The sequence below is a fragment of the Podarcis raffonei genome, chromosome 3 (assembly GCF_027172205.1).
Source record: "Podarcis raffonei isolate rPodRaf1 chromosome 3, rPodRaf1.pri, whole genome shotgun sequence".
NCBI classification, from domain to species: Eukaryota; Metazoa; Chordata; class Lepidosauria; order Squamata; family Lacertidae; genus Podarcis; species Podarcis raffonei.
Genome location: NC_070604.1, coordinates 71,182,621 through 71,202,488, shown reverse-complemented (window position 1 = coordinate 71,202,488; position 19,868 = coordinate 71,182,621). Strand labels below are relative to the sequence as shown.

Sequence of the window (19,868 nt, the reverse complement as noted above, 5' to 3'; positions counted from 1 at the left end):
ATCAGTCATCCCACCTCATCTTTTTGGTAGTCATTTATATGAAAAATGACAACCACTCTAAAGAAGGAGGGAGGGATGTTTGCAGGAGTCAAAGCTTCAAGCCCCAATTTTACTTGTATCAGAATTTCATGCCATAGGCTTTGGAAAGACAAACTTACGGATTGCATTTTTTCTTTTTCTCCTCTCCATAAGCCAAGTTCTTGCAGGCTCTGATATATACCTCTAAAATACCAGATTTGAAGAGATATCTGATGGCAACTTCTATGTCACCGCTGACATCAGCTTGCTCAAAGTTGCCAGCCTCAGTGCAAGTGCTGTTAATGCTGAATAAACTACCCTGTAATGAAGAAAATGAATTAATACAATGTAAAAAGACATAATCGCTTGTTCTATAGGCTTAACGGCAGTGCATGATACTGTAAGAGCCTTGAAATATTACAACCATCTTCATTTCTTTAATAACAACAGCTATTATTATTGTTATTATTATATTTGTACCCCACCCATCTGCCATCTTTATCGTAAGATTCCTCATGTTTCTGGAATTCTCCAAAGATAAGCTTTATGTTGTCCAATATAGACCATCACTGCATTCCTCTGTGAATTTTCCACTGTTAGATTACAAGCAGTGAATTGCTAAATTCTATAATCTAACACAGTGACAAAAAAGGGAGTTAAGGAAGAAGTGTGTGAGTGTGTGTGTGTGTGTGTGTGTGTGTGTGTGTGTGTGTAATATCTATAACTTTCTTAAATTCTTTTTCTATAATTTCCCCCCTTAACTGAGTTTTTTGGTCACAGAATTTTTGGTTAAGAGTTACTTTTCCCTTAAGCTGTTTGCATATTTCCTTCCGTAGTGAACATAGGATTGAAAACAGGATCACTACTTACACTTAGTTTTCCTGAAGAAAATAGGTCACTTATGGCACTGGATGGAATCAGCTCTTCACTGGATTTCCTTTTGGCAGCAACTCCATTGACACCTTGATCTCCACTTACGAGCCGTTGAAGACTTGGGGCATCATTTACCTGTAGAGAGATGTACTAATGGGTCTCTATTACCTTCCTCAATTACGGTAACTGTTCTCTGAAAATAGCTGCCCACTCCAGCAAATTGCAGCAGGTACAAGACATGCACACATGCAGTGTATTCTCCCATTTCAAAGGATTTCCCCATGCACTTCAATGGAGGAACACAGATTTGCAAAGATATTCATTTACAACCATGGTTACCCCTCCACTAAAGTTCATAGGGCAACTTGCAGTTCACATGGGCATTTCTTCTGATTTACATTCACTAGCCTTGGGGGAATTGGTGGGAAGGCAAGTAAAACAAGTAATTCCCAATTATACAAAAAATATGGAACTAAAAACAGAAAATCATCACAATCAAGAAAGGAGAAACTATGTGTATTTTATTCAATTCAAAGAATCTTTTGTGTTTTACGGGAGCAGAATTTGGAGTTTACTTTCAAGTGCAGAAAGCTAAGCCCTGTGTGTATATTTGCTTGTAAACAGTCCTTTAAAATATACTGAATGTAAATCCAACCAAATACCCTGGATGAAATATCAATGGCAGTGTCAGACAGGCTTCTCCTCTCCTTCTTTGGATCCATTGCTTGCCCATAATCTGTTGTTAGCAACCCTTTCTCGGCTGTCATATCATTCTGGGACTTTGATATTTCTAGAATTAATAAAAGGAGAATTAAAAAATTAAAAAACCCATCGAACATACTCAGTTTATGAAGTTCATCTATTGTCTTGTAAACTACTTTGTACTATGCAAAAGATTAGATTCATAACTGAAAGCATGGCTGATATTTATGATACAATGCACACACAAAATTGAGGTGTGAAGGAAGGGTCAAGTTTTCAAGACCTGATATAAACCTGCTAATAAAGAAATCAAAGTATTGCCATAAACTGGGAATGTACAATACCCATATTTCCCCTAGGATTAGTCCCATATAGGTGAATAACATTATTTCATTCTTTGTAATACTGTCCTTGTCACAAAGAATATCAGAGACTACATGTCATTTTGATACTGGAAGACAGGGCCTTGAGCGCTTTTAAGTCCACAAAAGAAAGGAAATTCTGAGTCATGTCTGACTTATGAAACCATTCCATCATTACCCTTTATAACAATCAATATTTGTTTACCCATTGCTTGCAGTAAATGGCCCATGAGACACACAAACAGTTAAGCCAAATCTGATCATCTCCTGTAGGAAATGAAACATGTCTGTTTAGTTATTATTCACTGTCTGTGCCGATAAGGTGGGTTGAAGCTGAGGGGCAGCTGCTGCTGGTGGAGCAGCATATAAAAGCTTCTGCTTAGAGCCTCTCCACAAAAACACAAGGTGAGATATTGTTTGATGCTCTGTTGACATTTCCAACATGGGTGATACGGGAAAAGAGCTTAAATATACTGAAGTACAAAATACAGAATTGATTATAGAACTGAACCAATGAGTGGGAGAGCAGAAAGTGTATTATGTCCAACAATCTGTTTTCTACAGCAAGCTCCTGTATTTGTTATAACAATGAATAAAAATGTCAATTGCAGGGAGGGGAAATCTTGTTCCAGACATGCTCTTAGGCTGTGTATGCGCTATACCTTTCAAGCACATTCAAGGCACATTTCCCCCCTCAAAGAATTTTGGACACTGTAGTTTGTTAAAGGTTGCTGGGAATTGTAATTCTGTGAGTCTACAGTGTCCAGAATTCTTTGAGAAGAAAAATGGGCTTTGAATGTGCTAAGATACAGGATATATGCAGCCTTAGAGAAGCATATATGCAATCTTAATTTACAGGACAGCATTGGAATTTACATTTGAAGAAACTGGCTGGAACACATCACATGAGGTCACCTCAGCTTTGAACACAACACAGCTAGAAGTTAGTCCCATTTCAGTGGAACACAGTCCTTCCAAGAAAGGGGTTCTCTGTTACTGACAACTTTGATGCACAACAAGTCTGGAGTACTGAAAACAGGAATAATGCTAACTGTCATTACACTGCAGTAGTACCTTCTGTAAGTTTTCAAGTTACGCATAGGGTAGTTATACATATGGGTCACATTCAGTGTTTTTCTAAAAAAAAATGCTTAGGGGTACTCTCATTTTCCTACTCATATTGAAATACTGCCCCTCAATGAGGCCAAACCTAGATTCACAAAATATTTAGGGGTATGAGTACCCCCGTGTCCCCCCAGAAAAAAGCACTGGTCACATTGCATAGTGGTTTTCAACCTGTGTTCCACAGAACCTGGGCTTCCCCAGAAGTTTATCTTAGATTACTTGACCAATAAATAAAAAATAAACCCCAAAACCCCACACTAAGAAAAACAGCTTGTCCTCCATTATCAATTTTTCATTATCATGTAAGAGATGCAGCAACAGAAAGGGTTGGCCGAGTTCTAGCTGGTCCTCTTGGTTTATGCAAAGCGTGTGTGTGTTGTACAGTACCTGCACACCTATTCCTGGGTATGCACAAGGCCATTTATTTATTTTTTCTGAAAATGAAGTGGGACAAAGCTTTCCAGGTACAAAAGGCAATGTAAGGTAAAGGTAAACTGTTAAGTCCAGTCAAATTTGACTATGGGGTGTGGCACTCATCTCCGCTTTCAGGCCAAGGGAGCCAGTGTTTGTCTGCAGACAGCTTTTCCAGGTCATGTGGCCAGCATGACTAAACTGCTTCCAGCACAATGGGACACCGTGACAGAAGCCAGAGTGCACGGAAACACTGTTTACCTTCCCACCACAGCGGTACCTATTTATCTACTTGCGCTGGTATCCTTTCAAACTGCTAAAACGAAACCAAAACTAAGCCAAAACCGTGGTGGCCTTGGTATGCAATCTAGCAATAAGTAGGCACAACTAAGGCCCAGTTCTCACATCGTGATTAAATGCTCCTCCTGTGTGTGTGTGTGTACATATACATGCATACATACATACATAGAAAAATGTCATTTCAGGACCAAAAGAACTCTGCTGGATCAAATCACAGGCCCATCTACTGTAGTATCCTGCTGGCCAAATGCCTCTTGTAAGTTCACATGCAGGGTTTAAGAACAACAGAAACTGGTATTCCAAGCTATAGATCCTCTGAATCTGGAAATTCCATGCAGCCATCATGTTGATAGCCAGGAAGAAATCTAGGAAAGAACCCATTTCCCCAGTATTTAGCTTTCTGCATACATTTGGGGTGGGGTGGGGAGGAGGTTCGATTATGGAGAGGAATTCAATCATGTCGGCCTCCAACTTGCAACATTATGTCATACAGTTAAGGTACAGACTTACCACTTCACTAGCTCTACTAGTGAAGTTGAAATCAACTGAGTATTTGGGTCAGATGTGCAATCTATTCTTGAGGACTGAACTCAAGTAAATCACTTTTGCCAGCTTGCAGCAGAAGCTGGCTATATACAGTAGCAATGGACTGGCGTCCATGCTGTCACCAAACAATGTTCCCTGGAATAGTTTTCAACTTTTGAAAACCTCATTGTTATTTTCGCTAAAATTAAGGTGCTGAATGAATACTTCAGAGCATAAATAAACAAGCTGCACCTTAAGCAATTAAAAAATAGCCAGCATGTTCCAAACACAATGTGGGAGGATCACAATGTAAGTAGTACTGGAATCAGAAGCAAGTGTGCCTGTTATTTTCAAAAGTTTGACATGGGGAGCTGCTTCCCTTTGTGGACCCTGGAGAAAAAACCACCAACTCCTCTACTTAGAAGAGGTTGGATTCTCCCCTCTGCTTTCCATTAAATGGCCTGACCCGTCCTCTCAAGCTGAAATATTTTGCTGCTTGCTTTAGAATAGCAAAGTCCTTAAGAACACTTACTTTTTATATGTGATGTAAATGTCAGAAACAGATTTTCCATAGACCTGTGGAAACTTTTACTCTGGTCAAGTTCCTGCAATACAGGGTGAAAATAAAAAGATAAAAGTGATAAAAGAAGGAGTTGTGTTTTCAAGGCTTCTCAAGTCACATGCTCTGAGAAGCCTACCAAAAAAAAAAAAAAGTGTATGTGTGCAAATAGAGCTATCATATCCGTAGCTAAGCAATTAAGGGAAATGTTTTGGCATGACTTGAGCTGTCTGTGTTTGCAAAAAGGACACACAGGTCAGTTCAATCCTTTTCTATCTACCACACAGCACAAAATATGCTATAATGATGTTACAAATAAAAGCAAGTAGCTTATCAAATGGAACATATTTAGGTGAAGAGCTGCAGCTCTGTGGTAGATCATCTGCTTTGCATGCAGAAGGTTCAAGATTCGGTATGGGAAACCCTGCAGAGAGATTATTTGACACTGATTGAACTTCTACTCTGATTGCTGGGGCAGTAATTTATTGATATATTTACTTATTTGTACATATAGCCTGCCCTTCACTGAATGGTCCCATGGCAAATTACATAAGATACCACATTTTTTAAAAAATATACAGCTTTCGTTAAAATCAGTAAGTTAAAGGACCAGAAAAATTGACAAAATCCTCTGAATGGCAAAAACAACAGTACAGCAGGAGGGGGAAAACAATGCACCCACCCAAATGCCCGGGTAAAGAAGTATATCTTTACCAGTTGCCGAAAGGTATGCAATCTGGTGCAAGACACATCCTGGTGGCTTATAAAGAAACAAAAGTAATCTGTATTGCAGTCCTATATGTGCCCATTAAAAAACAAGTCCCACTGAATTCAATGGTGTTTACATCCAAATGAGACAATATAGGATTGCAGCCTTAACAGCCATTCAGCCAGTTTTCTGCTCCTTGCCACTGGTGTACAATAGGACCGAGTCAACCTTCTTCAATCATCCCTATTTCAAAAACATTCATATTTATCTAGAAAACTAACAAACGAGTTCAGTGGCGCTTATTGCTAGGTAAGTGCGTTTAGGACTGCACTCTGAAAAACATAAAATGCACTCAATGGCACAAGTCTGTCAGGAAAACAAAAATTAAAAGAAAATGTGCTAAAAGGGAATAATTGTGCTAAAAGATGTGGTGCCACATTGAATTGAAAGACAGAAGTATACATTACCACTGTATTATGTTCACTTGTGGATTCAGCAAATGGAGGGGGAGTTGGAGGCACCACTGATATGTTACTGAGAATTTAAGGAGAACAGAATTTTACCATAAAGATGTAAGTTCATTTCTGACATACTGTATTCGCTATATCTCCTATACTCCATTTTAAAACCCATCAACCACCATTTCAAAGAGATCAATCACCAAAAAAAATCAATAAAAATATAATAGCAAAAAATAATCACAAAAATCAATCAAAGCAGAACAGCACTAGACATTAGAGACCAACAATGTTATATTTAATGTAAAGGGTAAATAAGTTTATTTTAGGGAACAGAGATGGCTGCAAAATTAATCAATTGTTTACGTGTATAAAACAGAAAGCAGATTATGTTAGAAGTAATTGGATGCTTTAAAGGTTGCTATAGTAGGTAACAGTAGTATTTCTTTAACAATGTTTAAACAATACTTATTGGCATTTAAATTTATACTTATATGGTTTATGGTTTGTATTTAATAATGCTGGAATATATTAATTTATAAATTAGGTGGAATATGAAAGGACAGTAACTCGAATTTGTAAGCACACTATCTTATCATTCCCTTTATCATGTTGATCATTTAATATAATAATAAAAACCATGGTAATAAATAATTGTAGAGATTAAATATGAAAGGAAAATAACCAGGGGAAAGGCAGACATTCCTAGAAAATGAATTTCATATCAGAGGTGACAAAACTTGTCATACTACAAATCCCTCTCAGCTTAACCTCCGAAACAGATGAGATCCGTTAGATAATCTGCTGTGTCTATTGACTGTGAAATGAAGTATACTATCACAGTATTGGACACAGGTTCTGTATATTTTGACAGTATAAATAATTCTGTAGACTAAGTCATGGGAAAATACCCCAAAACTGAGCAAAGCAAATTTTATTAGCAAGTTGTGGGAACAACTAACATTCTGAGATTAACAACATTGAAAAATAAGGAAAAATACCCTCTCTTGATTATTTTGTATTACATTGAATAATAAAAAAGGTTTTGCTTTATATTATATCATGAAATCTTTTTAAAATAGTGGGAAAGGGAATCTACCAAATATTTATTCAGGAGAACTAAGGCAGATCCTGTGATATTTACCATCAACTAAGGGCCGAAGTTACATGCAGAGTTAAGCATTTTGCTGAGAAGTGACTTTTCAGCCTTAATGCTTAACTTAAACATTCAATAAGCATTCCCCCTACAACATATTTGCTGCTTGTCTGTCACATTCCTGACAGTCTTGGTATTTACTTTTAACCTTTATTCTTTCAGCAGAGCAAGGCATTGAGCAAGATTTTACTGAAAATTAACAAACCACTTAATCTGTCTCAGGGTTAAGGGCCACCATACTAATGTGTGAGGTCACAGCTAGCGGTCTGGCAGCACAGGTGGGGGTGGGAATCCCTGCTCCACCACACTGTGAGCACGGCAGTTCCCCATGTGATCACCCCTAGAAGCCATACCACAGTGCCACATAGTGGTATCTGGCTGTACTGCAATATTGAGGGAGGCAGAGCTTTGGATGGGCATGGCTGTAATTTTATCACAAGCCTACTAGGATCAAAGGAAAGCTGGCATAATTCCATGCTGGTCTTCCCCAGGATTTAGGGAGAGAGATCAGAGTTGTTGAGTTGGGGTTTTTTTGGTCAATCGCTGGAGATCACGTGATCAACAAGGATCGACCAGGGACAACCCATGATTGACTGGTAGATCGCGATCAACCGGTTGGGCAGGCCTGCTAATTAGATACAGGATTGACTACACCACTGTAGCTAAAGTGAGCCCATATAACAGGCTTGCCTGTCCCACTGAACAAAACTCTCACTCTGAGACCCCCTTAAAAAAAATCATAGAAAGCAATGAGAATGTAACCAGGACATTTTGCTGTCCCAAACCACTGATGTGTGATCCAATAGATGCCTCCCATAATCTTTGCAGTGTTGCACACAAGTTTTGAATTGTCAGTGACTGCTCATGATCTGGGCCTTCCGTCACAGAACTTCTGAGATGCTGCAAGAGATCCTTTGCTACCTATCAAAAAACTGACTGCTGCTTCACTAGCATCTCAATAAATATCACAGCCTCCATGACAGTACTTGGCTTGCTTGTACGGTGGGACTTTGATGAACATACACCCAAATGGAGCACAAGCTGACTGGTCTGAAGGGTGCAACTACATGCTAAGAAAAATATGGGGGCTACCACCAAAAATGGCAGCCCTGCACTAAGGTCCCTCTTCTTCCTCCATAACATCTAGTGCAACTTGCCTTATATGACCTAACAGAATCAAGTGATTCTACCGCATAATCGCCTACTGAGAGTGGCAGGGAAACATACCAAGTAATGACAATAAGACATGGGATAAGTTGTACAAGACATTACAGGCAGCAAGTAGATAACTTGACATGGAAATAAAATAAAATAAATAAAAAAATTCCTTCCAGTAGCACCTTAGAGCCCAACTGAGTAACTAACTTGACATGGGAATGTCATTTTTGGTGACAGTCTTGCTTTTATTATATTATTACTTTTATACCCTACTTTACTTCCAAGAAGACATTCATGGTCCTTCCACTCCCCATTTTATCTTCACAACAACCCTGTGAGGTAGGCTAGGTTGAGAGACTGTGACTGCCCTAAGGTCACACAGCGAGATTCATGGCTGAATTGGGATTTGAACCTTGGTTTACCAGGTCCTAATCCAATACACTAACCACTACAATACTCAGCCCCTACTAGGTTTTGTACTATGCTAACTTGTTTTAAAAGCATAGCAAAAGCACCAAAATTAGTTTTAGATTTCTGCTTGTTCTATTGCAAGCTTTTAAAATTAAACCTTGGCATCTGCAGGTAGCTTCAGGGGGCAGATTATTTTGTACTGCACAATACACTCCTTGTACTGCATCCACCTCTCTAGGACAAGCTCACCTTCTTGTCCTTACCTTAGTAGTGCTTGATAAGAGTCCAAGAGCTTTGCCCCAGCAGTTTCATATCTACCTGTGAAGCAAGAGGGGGAAAAACCCCATCAAGGTCATTTGCTAGCAATAATATTCTATTCACAAACCAGTTCTTTGTCACAATTTTCTGTCATTTATTGTTGTCAATATACTTCAATTTCGCCAACCCTTAAAAGTGCTCAAGAGATTCTGTGACCATCTAGAAAAATGTAGTTTTACATTTAGTTATTGGTATTGATTCAAGCAATGTACAATAATGGATGGTAGAAACTTAAATTACAGCTGAAAAGTTCAGTAATACAAGCAGCACAACAATAGTTTTAAAATTTAATTGATTCATTGAATTTACATTCCACCCTTCCTCCCAAAGGAGCCCAGGGTGGCAAACACATCTGCAATTTTAAAAAAGGATTCTAAAACAGGGAAATCATTCTAAAATAGTTGCAATTAAAATTATTATTTCATTCAATGATCTCTGGGTTGCCAAAAACAGTATTCTTCACCTGCAAAATGCCTGAGTAAACAAGAATGTCTTCAAATTCCTCCTGAAAGCTAACACTGACAGAAAAAGATGCACCTCACTAGGGAGGGTATGCCACAAACAGGGAAGCACCTCTGAAAACGCCCTGTCATTATACAATTTCATTTGTGTGCAGGAACGTAACTCCCACATAAGGGGGGGGAGGGACACGTAGGCCTGTTGAACTAAACTGGCTTAGGTTTGTTGGTTTTAATCGATCTATTCAGAGTATGACTTCATTGGCTATCACCCAACCTGTATAACTAATTACCAAAATAATCTTTCTGCTTATAAAATGGTGGACAATCAACTAAGAGCAAGCAATCCTTCTGTCATCAATCACATGTAACAAATGATGAATTGCACAGAGCAATATATATATATTAATGCCCTGTGCACATATATATATATTATATAATATATTATATATATTAATCTCAATAATCTCAATATGCATTAATCTCAATATGCTTTTACAGCTACTTACAAAGATAATAATTCTGCAATAGATCAATTATTAACACTGTATAAAGTAAGTCTCTGGCACAATCAACAAAATTGTTGATAAAAAATATTTTCTCACAATGACTGCCTGATATTTCAGGCCACGTTATGCCAGCAAATAGGGAAGTGCTTGCATATTTTACAAGAACCCTGTTGCAAGCATGCCGCTGCTCTTAATTCACTATCTTATGTCTAAAGGCCACTTCCTGCCCTTCCTCATGTGCCAGCATAGGTTGGAGGCCATTAAATAAATGAAATGAGAAACAAGCAGACTGTGCACGTGTTCTTATGGGTTGTACCCAATGCTGATCTGTTCCACTTGTGCAAACGAACTTCCCACTCTTCTCCTCTGTAGCCCCCACTAACTCAAAATCTGTTCCATATAATTGAGAGACCCTCCAAAGCAGATTGAGGGGCTGCATGCTTTGTGTGCAGAAGATCCCACATCCAATTCAGTCAACAACAACGTCTAACTGACAGTACTAGTTTCTAAAGTTTCCTGTTGAAATATTGTGCCACTTATGTCATAAGTTTGTGTTGTCTTTGAAGGAATTACCATGGACTGATTGGTCACAGAGGCAATTAACAGAGAACAACAGCTATAATTTTGGTTCATCACTGTTAATTTATTCCTGCTCCAAGAGAGTCACAAATTGGGAACATTTATTCCCTTGGCTGTAATCCTGCACCCAAACCAGCCAGTTTGAATTCCACTGACTTCTATTGATTTATGCAACCCAAGCATGTGCAGGGCTGCAGATTTTAACTGGATCAGCTTCAGCATGCTTTCAAATTATAGTTACCAGCCAAGCACTCAGATTGTCTTTCACCAATAGAAATAAATTCCAGTAGAATGATATCACATTTTCTTTTCTATACATTTCTGTCTCATTTTCTAGTCTAGGGCAAAGAAAGCAACATCTCTCTGTTGAAAACTATTGGTGAGGCCGTTTAACGGTTTCATTTGAATTCTACAAAATGTTGACATATGGGCAGATGAACTTTCTGTTGTAAATCCATTACAAATCATTTTTAAAATGGCACTAATAATATATATAATAATTAACCACTTCAGGACTCATTAATACAACAAAAAGCCAAGAAGGAGTAGTATCTGAACCTGCAATTTAACACAGCATCAGTATCAGTTCAAAAGAAACAGTTATTCTTATTAAGAGTTTACAGCCAAGGTAGAGTGCATTGTACTTAGTTAAAATTATTTTTTATATTAAATTTGTATAATGCCCTTCATCCATAGAGACTAAGGCAGTTCACAACACAAAAATACGAGATGAAAAACACAAACAAAATACATAATAAATAACCCCTTCACTCCCACAACACATCTAAAAGGGTATCAGATGCTAATCAGCCTAAGGCCTGGTTGAAGAGGAACATTAATGCCTGGCACCTAAAGGCCCCTAAATACTTCTACATTGTAGCCAAAGGTAACTGTTATGTGCTCATATATATATTTACTTACTTATTTATTTACTTACTATTACTTATTTCAGATTATACATATCTTCCTAAGAGAACAAAATGTGAAATAAAAATAACAGACCATCAATTTATCTTGCATTTAATAGTGTAGATTCCTACTTTTTAAAAGCATTACCTTCAGCTGGAAATTTCTTTGATCGCTGCTCAAAGAACCACTCGCCTGCTTTCACTTTAAGTTCCCTGCAAAACAAATATTTGAACCTTTTACTGAAGGATTTTCAAAATCACCTGTAGGCTCGTCACAAAAACTCCATCATTGCAGCATTGGAACCTCAACTGTTACATAACCCAAAAGGACATTCCAGATTATGCACAAGAATAGAAAACCCATAGAATTTGGTACTGGGCATAGAAGTCAACTTTCTGAGAATCTTAGCTTTTATTTTCATTTCATTTTTTAATTATGTGAAAAAGACCTATGTGGTTCCAGGCTTCAAATATACACTACATTACAGGAAAGCAACTCCCATCCTACTGAAGGTGCATGCAAAGGAGTCCCATGGCTCTGACTACCAAGTGTTGTGTGTTAATTCCACAACAATATTGCCAGTGTGCCCTCTGTGTGAACCTCCTTAGACACTGCCTTGTCACACAGAGGGAGGAGATGAGCCCAAAATTTGATGCCCCCCTAACTAGCCCTTCCACCACCTTCCCAAACCTGGATAAGTGAGGTGCTGGGGCTGGGCTTTGGGAAGGATATAAGGCTCTGGCAGAGTTCTAGAGCCCTCCCACCTCATTCCCAAAGCTGGAGAAGCGCTAACTAAGCTTTGGGAAGGTGGAGAGACCCTGACAGAGCCCTCAGGTCTCCTTCCCAAAGCCTAGCACTTTGCTTACCCAGCTTTGGGAAGGTGGTGGGAGGGCTGCTGTGGGGTGTGTGTGTGTGTGAAATGTTGCCAAGGGCCTCCAAAAAAGCCCTTGAGGGCTGCATGTGGTCCTCTGGCTGTGTATTGGACCACACTGTCCTACTCCCCACCAAAGTATATGCTGCCTCTGCCTCCTTCTTCCTTGATAGCAGAGGGCTGCTGTGAAACTCCTACAGACCCTATCCTCAAGACATATGCAACTAAGGCATAAACACCCACAACGCAAATATTACTGAGCAATTTCTCTAGAATTTCTCACTCATGAGCGTAGCAGACGGTGCATTTCCACAGGTAGCGATTCAAAGTGATGCGACATCTGGAGCATACTTGGTGACTGCACCCATTGCACACTGCACCTCTGTTGATTAGCACTCCAAGAGGTTTCTGACAGCGGGCACAAGACTTATATTCCAGGTTTGTGGTTTTTGTCCCTTTCCATCGAAGTTCCTGCAGCTGCAGCTTCAGTTTCCTGTTCTCAGCCAGAAAAAATAAATAAATATGCACACGTTTTATCAGCTGGGAGTGAAAAAAATGAACAATTGTTCACACTGCAGTCTTTAAGTAGCTGCATGAATTCACTTTCATTAATAATACGCTGTAATTTGAATAGCCAATGTAAACCAAAAACAAGAGGTTAACCTGTAATTTCACCTTCCACCACATTTAAACAATATAATACCATGCTGAAATAACTGGCTGACCTATGGAGATGAGTGAGACTTCCTTCTGTGTTGCTTTCCTAGATAACCACCTTAATTTTAAAGAGGGGGTTGGAGGAATTTACTAGTGAACCTTCCTACCATACTGAAACATCATAATTGCTTTACAAATCTTTCTAAGAGCCCTTGGCAGGAACTTGGGAAAAAACTAGCAGGTCGACTCTATGCGCTTGCTGTGAAAGATACATCTGGATTAGACTGGAATATATGCTCACATTTTAATGTCAGCATCATATGAATGCTGTGGGGGAGGGGAGCTGCATGCATGAGGAACATGAACAATAATCACCCATCTGAAAACACCCTTAGTGCATGGAGTAGGGAATATACAAAACTATTCTAAGAATAGTCATGACAAAGCCATTCAATAAATTTCTTCCTGCAAAGTATTTACTGTAATCTAGAATTTAATCACTAGAATGGTCTAACAAAGAAGCTGAGAAAAAGATTTTAGGAAAGAATAGATGAAAAGAAGTAAATAAAACAGGGAGATGCAATGGCACGCTGTATTCCAAAATGGCCACATACCTTATTCGTTCTTCGTCCACCTTCCTCAACGTCTGATCACGGTTCAGGACATCTAAAACAACTTGTCGTTCCAATCCCTTTAGTACGCCGAGGTCAAGTTCCTGAGTCATTTTCTCTTCTGATTCTTAGAAGGTTTTTATTTGTTTGTCTGTCTGTTTGTTTTGTTTTTTAAAGAATTTTAATCTTCTTCAGCACCCCCACCAAGGAACGTTGGAGCTTAAAGCTAGGGGCAGGGTTCAGCAACCAAAAGATCTATGAGTCCCTTTAACTGCTTGCATACATCTTTCATCAGAGATACATTTGAATTGTGTCATAAGGTGGAAGGGAGAGGAAAAGAACCCTTTTCCATATATGCCATAATTTTCAGTCTCATCACCTGCTGAAGGCACTTTCTTTGCTGGATGAAGGCAGTTTATCGTCTTGTATAAATAAAATGGCTTCAGGCTCCCAATTTGCTGCTGGTAGTTTCTAAACTGATAAAAACGAAAGAGGTTTAGCTTAGATCCACCATTCTGCAAAGAAAATTGGGGTATAATTCAAGCTGATAGGCAGCAGCAGGTATAAGGGGGAGAAACTCCACCTCCATTGCTTTAAATTCACAAATTTCCTATTAGGAAATTAGGATTGCATTTCTTAGGAATGCAGAAAAAAGAACAACCTACTTCTCCTTTCTTATTCTGCAGTAGATCACTATCTCCTACTTTTCCTGAAAAACAAAAGCTACATCCTGTCAGCATATCGTTTCATAGTATGCTTGGGCCACAGTTGAGCTATGAAATATGATTCATCATCTTTCAAACAGCCTCATTACAATAAGCACCATTGCCCATCAGCATGTTACTTACCCTGGTGTAAAAAGGCCTGTATAAAAGCCATTTTGCTTATGTGGATTGTGCAAAAGATAATGAAAAATGAGAATAACAATAATCCAAATAATAAAAGGTTTCATGAAATTCAGTTGATTGCCTCCTAGTCAACCACAAAGATAAATGTGCCTTAATTGAAATACGATGCCCTCTGACTGCTAGCTGTTGAACCTTTTATCCCATGGAAGTAAAACTAGTATGGTGTGAAGGCGAGATGTTCTAAAGTAAGTCTTTACTATCAATCAATTATTTATAGGCTTTAATAGCTAATGGGCCTGCCATCTGAATCATGTCTAGTTTGTGTCTGTTGAGGCAGATAAAAAGGTCTTGCAAAAAACAGTGTAGTTTATCACTAGGGCAACACACATCCCTCACAAATCTAGAAGATGTTTCAGGCATTATGCACCAATACCAGCTTATGGTTTCACTTTGTGCAGACACAAAATGAACAGGAAAACTCATTTGGACATATAGATGACACAATCAAAAACCAGAAGGACTTTAAACAAGAGCCTAAGGCAGTTGTGAATGGATTTTGGAGAGACTGTGCCCCACTCTCACTTGCCCCAAATGAGTGAAAAATAGATTGCAACTGACTGAAATGCCACTCACCTGATGTTCTGCTATTGTTTAAGGACTTTGTAGGGAGTCCTTCCTTACAAAGTCAGAGGAGGCACAAGAATTTAGGGGTAGGATGTGGGAGGGATCAGGTGCATTGAGTCTGACAAAAGCAGATTATGGTCTTGCCTCCATGCAAGTTAATTTAAACTAGATAGTTCAGTGCCTTGATTGATGTTGGCACTGAGGGCCAAACAAGGCAGATCACTTACTTTCTGCAGTTGGGAGGGGGATATTAGTTTACTCCCAATGCCAAAAAAGCATATTAAAACATGTTGCAAAATTAAGCAAATATTCTAGCATTTGCTGCACCATCAAAAACAATTGGGTTTAGGACCACATGCTTAACCATGACAATATATTGCAATTAGTGTGTAAGCAAGCAAGACATTCACACACAACATAAGATGAAAAGCTGGTGAAGGACTAACTCTGATGGAATTGTGTCTCTGTCTAATTACACCTAAATGTAAAGTCACTGGAATTATAGTTGTAGTATGATTTTATATAATAAATAAACTGTTCAAAGGATCAATAAAAAGTTCAAAATGCATTACACACATTGATCTTATGCACAGCTTATTATAAGACGACATACTACAAATCCAAAAACTTAACATTTAGAAAGCAAGGCCTTCATGAAAGATCCCAGTGTCATACATCCTTCTCTGAGATGTTTATTGGGCTTAACACAGAAAAATTGCCTATCTTGGACACACCAAAAGATACAATGTTGAACAATAGGCTACTTACTATAGACACATACACATGAACGGGGTTACTCAAAGTATAAGGTTTGGGGTGTGCAGTGTTAAGAGAGCTAAATATACAGTACAGAGGAAGGAATAAAAGTTGCACAATAGATTAGTCCATGCTATGCTACCAGGAGGAAATAAATCTCCATCTTTTAATGGCAGAAATTCAGAGGCATCTTTTACATATTTACATAGCTTTGAGAAACAGATACACAGCAATAATAGAACTTATTTATTTACATTCACCAGTTTTTGAATGTTAAAGCAATAGAAATGTCTAAAATAATTTGAGATAGGGTGTTTTCCAATTCAATAACCCCTAAAGATCAATGTGTCCTATCTGCTAGGGGAACGAAACACAGCAAATAATCACAAATAAGAGAGGAATGCAAGGCACTTGCCTTGCAAACATTTTAACATTTTTTTATGCCTACCTTTAGCAAACACTGACTTACCTTTTACTTTCATAGAAGAAATGCAGGATGCTAGTTTTACTGAAGAAACAATGATATCTTCTTTCTCTCCGTTTCCTTCTTCCTGGACTGAAGTTTGACACAGAATACTTCAGTGCACATCATCATATGATCCTACAGCCCTCTGCATTGGAAGTAACTGCCACCAATGCAGTCTGCTATCAAAGAGAGTCTTTAAATAATGCCTTAGTGGTCTGGGAGGAAACAGTTCACTGCAAGAAAAGACAATGTTTTTTCTTAAAGTGTACATGAAACCCCTAAGCTAACAGGAAGAGTAGTGGCCATTAAGTATGATACTTTCACGTGGTTTCTCTCTGTGTCACTCGCTTATGTTAGATGTGTGCAACACTGCAAACCTCAACTTCCGCAAGATTCAGAGCGAGCATTTACTAGAAATGACAGACCCCCCCCCGACCGCTTAGCTATCTCAGGGAGCTGTGGACTGCATGATAATTAATACATATCGCTGGTATTATTAATATGAATAATACAAATACAGTACCAGTAATACCAGCATAAATAGTACGCACATTTTAAAATCCCCAATGCTTTTAAGCTATCAAAGGGAAGGCTTTATTCACCTATTTTTCAAGTACCGTATTTTTCACTCTGTAACACGCACCCGACCATAACACGCACGTAGTTTTTAGAGGAAAATCCGTAGGCATTCCCTCCATAACACGCGCAGACATTTCCCCTTACTTTCTAGGAGGAAAAAAGTGAGTGTTATGGTGCAAAAAATACGGTAATATTACGTACAAATCAATCCAAACCCAAATCTAGAAATATCTGAATTGGAGGTTCCATTTCATCTTATTACATATGCTTCAGAAGTTTAATAGCCAAATATTCATGTGTGTAGAAACCTTTTCCATTTTTAAAGAGAATATTCATATTCCAGGCCAAGCTCGGCTTTTTTTGTTACCTGTTTTGGATGTGTTTCTTTGTGTTTGATTGTCGAAACATCTGTAATAACCATAGCCAAACATTCTGTTTTCCACAGCAACCAACAAGAAGCATACTGCCTCTGAATCTGGAAGTCGTAATGACCAATAGTCATTGACTCATTGATTTATCTTGCCCACAGGCAAGGTTAGCTTCCCACACCACCTTCTCGTTCCTCACATTTTGCCTCTGATATTGCCCTCAGTCTTACCTAGGCTACTGAAGTGCTTGAATGTTGGAAGGATGTGGAAGGAGGGGAATGTTCCAGACATCTCCAAGTCTGTTCCCCTCCTCCTCAAGCACTTTGCTGGTACGGGTGGTAAAGATCAGGAAGTTAAGTACTAGTCAAAGTCTGTATTTGGGGAACCTAGTTTTAACCTGGGAGAGAGACATGCAAATGCCCTTCCACTAAGAGAGCCTTTGCCAACCTGGTATCTTCCAGATGTTTTGATCTACAACTTCCATCAGTCCCAGCCAGCATGAAGAAAAGCTAGCTTAAATAAAGTATGGCAGCTTGCACTACCATAAAAACTGATGCACCAAGACAGAGTTCCACAGAGAGTGGCACAGACAGACCATTTTGTTGACAATTGGCTTCCCTTTGTCAGAAGGAGGAAGACCACCTGAGCTTCAATAGAGCCTTTTGGAAACTTCTTCCCCCATGTTTACATCAGGAAAACCCATAGTAACGAGTATAATTTGCTTACTGTATCCTGAATTTGAATTATTTGGAAAACATGCACATATGCACTATGATTGTTTATGTGTATGCTTTTAATAAAACAATTAACAGCAATATCTATATCTATCTATATATAAAAGATTACCTGAGAAGGGAGCTTCCAGTGTCCTAACAGTGAGTATGCATCTCTCCACAGCCATTGACTAAATCCTGCATTGTAGAATTTGGGCTAGGTAGGCACTAAGTTCTGGAAGATGTTGGCAATGCAGTGTTGCCTAAGAGCAGAAACTGCCCTCACCAACTGCTGTGGGTTGGAAAGGGAAGAAATTAAAAGGGCTGAAAGAAGGTAAGAGTGAAGAAAAAAGCAAGCTTATGAAAAGCAGTTGAGGGTGCCCTGTTATAAAACCTGCAAATTATTCAGGCAGAGTAAATGCATAAATGCAGAGTATGCATAAATGCACAAATTTAATTAATAATAATAGGAGTGTAAATGGGAGGGATTAAGAACTGTCATCTAGCCTGTGATTCTTGAGAAGTATTGCAATTCTTTTGAAGCATTTGAGGAGACTTCTGTTGAAGCATTTGAGAAGCAAAGCCAAGATAGTAATCTACCCTCTCTGAGGGGGTGAGCTACGCATCCTGGCAAATGAAATGCTTCAAACTCTTTTGCCAAGATAGCATGATAGGGAGGGGAAAAACCAATTTTATGTATAACTTTTAGTTATTTGTTAATCGATAAGCATAAATGTGATTTAATATATATATATTGGGGAAATAGTTTTGAAGGGTTGAAAGCTTTGTTTTTAAGATTCTGAATTGGGAATTTGCAGCTCCCAAAATATTGTTGAACTGTAACTCTCAGTTCATTGGCTGTATTGCCTGGGGTGATCATGAGAGTTGGCATCCAACACCATGCAGGTTCTCCACAGTGCCGCATTATTGCACAAGGCCCCATTTTACAAGATGACACTTCCTTCTGTAAAAAAATAAAAATGCCTCTTCTAACATGGTGTCTCCTGAAATCCAGTTTTTGTTTTTTGCTGTGGTGGCCAGTCAGGTGGTGCACTATTCTGGCAGATAAAAAGCCTTCAGTACTAAGCAGTGAAAGAGTTGACAAGGGCCTTACATTTACAAATGGATGTTGCTAGTGTTGTTTTTCTAGAAAAAGGGGTGCTGGAACTCACCGTGAACGCCTCCCTTGTTCTCTTATAGAGGCAATGGTGCCCACCTGAGAGGTGCCGGAACTGAGTCCGGTGAGTTATGGTTGAAAAAAAGCCCTGGATGTTGCAGGACAACAGAGGCATGGGAGCTGCTACATCTCAGTGGTACATGTTGGTTATTGTTGGCCAGGAAGCAATGACTCCCCTCCATGGTACTGACCTTGAAGTCTCCAGGGGACACCCCTGGATAAGGGCTTTGGGACCTCCCCCTCAGTTCACTGCTCAGCAGCAGTCTCTTTATTCCCCATTATACCATTTCACTGGCTGCTTCCATTTCTGTTAAGGATTTCTATTTAATTTTTTTAAAATTTATCTATAAATTAACTTTGGTCAGACCTCCCTTCTGCACCCTTCATTTTAAGGTGACTGACAAAATAGAAGGCATCCAGAGGAGGGTGACCGTCGGAGATGAGGAACCCTGAGCCAAAGACTGCACTCCAGAGGGTCAGACTAGATGTCCCTTTGGGTTCCTCACTCTACAATTCCGAGACTGGAGGAGCTGGATATATTGGGCCTGCAGAAAAGGCTATTAAGAGGCGACGTATCATCTTCAAGCACCTGCAGGCCCAGCCAGCATGGAAGATGGGGAGTTCTGGAGGAACTGGAGTAAAATAAGCGACGAATGTG

General features: G+C 39.1%; 1 protein-coding gene across 8 annotated transcripts in view; it reads right to left on the bottom strand.

Annotated features, from left to right (window-relative positions):
• SYTL3 (synaptotagmin like 3) overlaps positions 1 to 19,868 on the bottom strand; it is a 33,716-nt gene that overhangs the window by 13,648 nt on the left and 200 nt on the right. Inside the window, exons 1-12 of one of the 8 annotated variants that reach the window (XM_053382280.1) lie at positions 19,800 to 19,841; positions 18,167 to 18,325; positions 16,377 to 16,606; positions 13,683 to 14,155; positions 12,695 to 12,904; positions 11,688 to 11,752; positions 9,031 to 9,085; positions 6,052 to 6,118; positions 4,849 to 4,921; positions 1,554 to 1,681; positions 889 to 1,026; positions 159 to 337 (exon numbers count right to left, since the gene is read on the bottom strand). In XM_053382280.1, the coding sequence (XP_053238255.1) occupies positions 159 to 337; positions 889 to 1,026; positions 1,554 to 1,681; positions 4,849 to 4,921; positions 6,052 to 6,118; positions 9,031 to 9,085; positions 11,688 to 11,752; positions 12,695 to 12,904; positions 13,683 to 13,792 (1,025 nt within the window). In that variant the 5' untranslated portion in view covers positions 13,793 to 14,155; positions 16,377 to 16,606; positions 18,167 to 18,325; positions 19,800 to 19,841. Of the gene's footprint in view, positions 1 to 158; positions 338 to 888; positions 1,027 to 1,553; positions 1,682 to 4,848; positions 4,922 to 6,051; positions 6,119 to 9,030; positions 9,086 to 11,687; positions 11,753 to 12,694; positions 12,905 to 13,682; positions 14,156 to 16,376; positions 16,971 to 18,166; positions 18,326 to 19,205; positions 19,842 to 19,868 lie in introns of those variants that run through there. The other 7 variants (XM_053382276.1, XM_053382274.1, XM_053382279.1 and 4 more) reach the window with 7 other exon arrangements.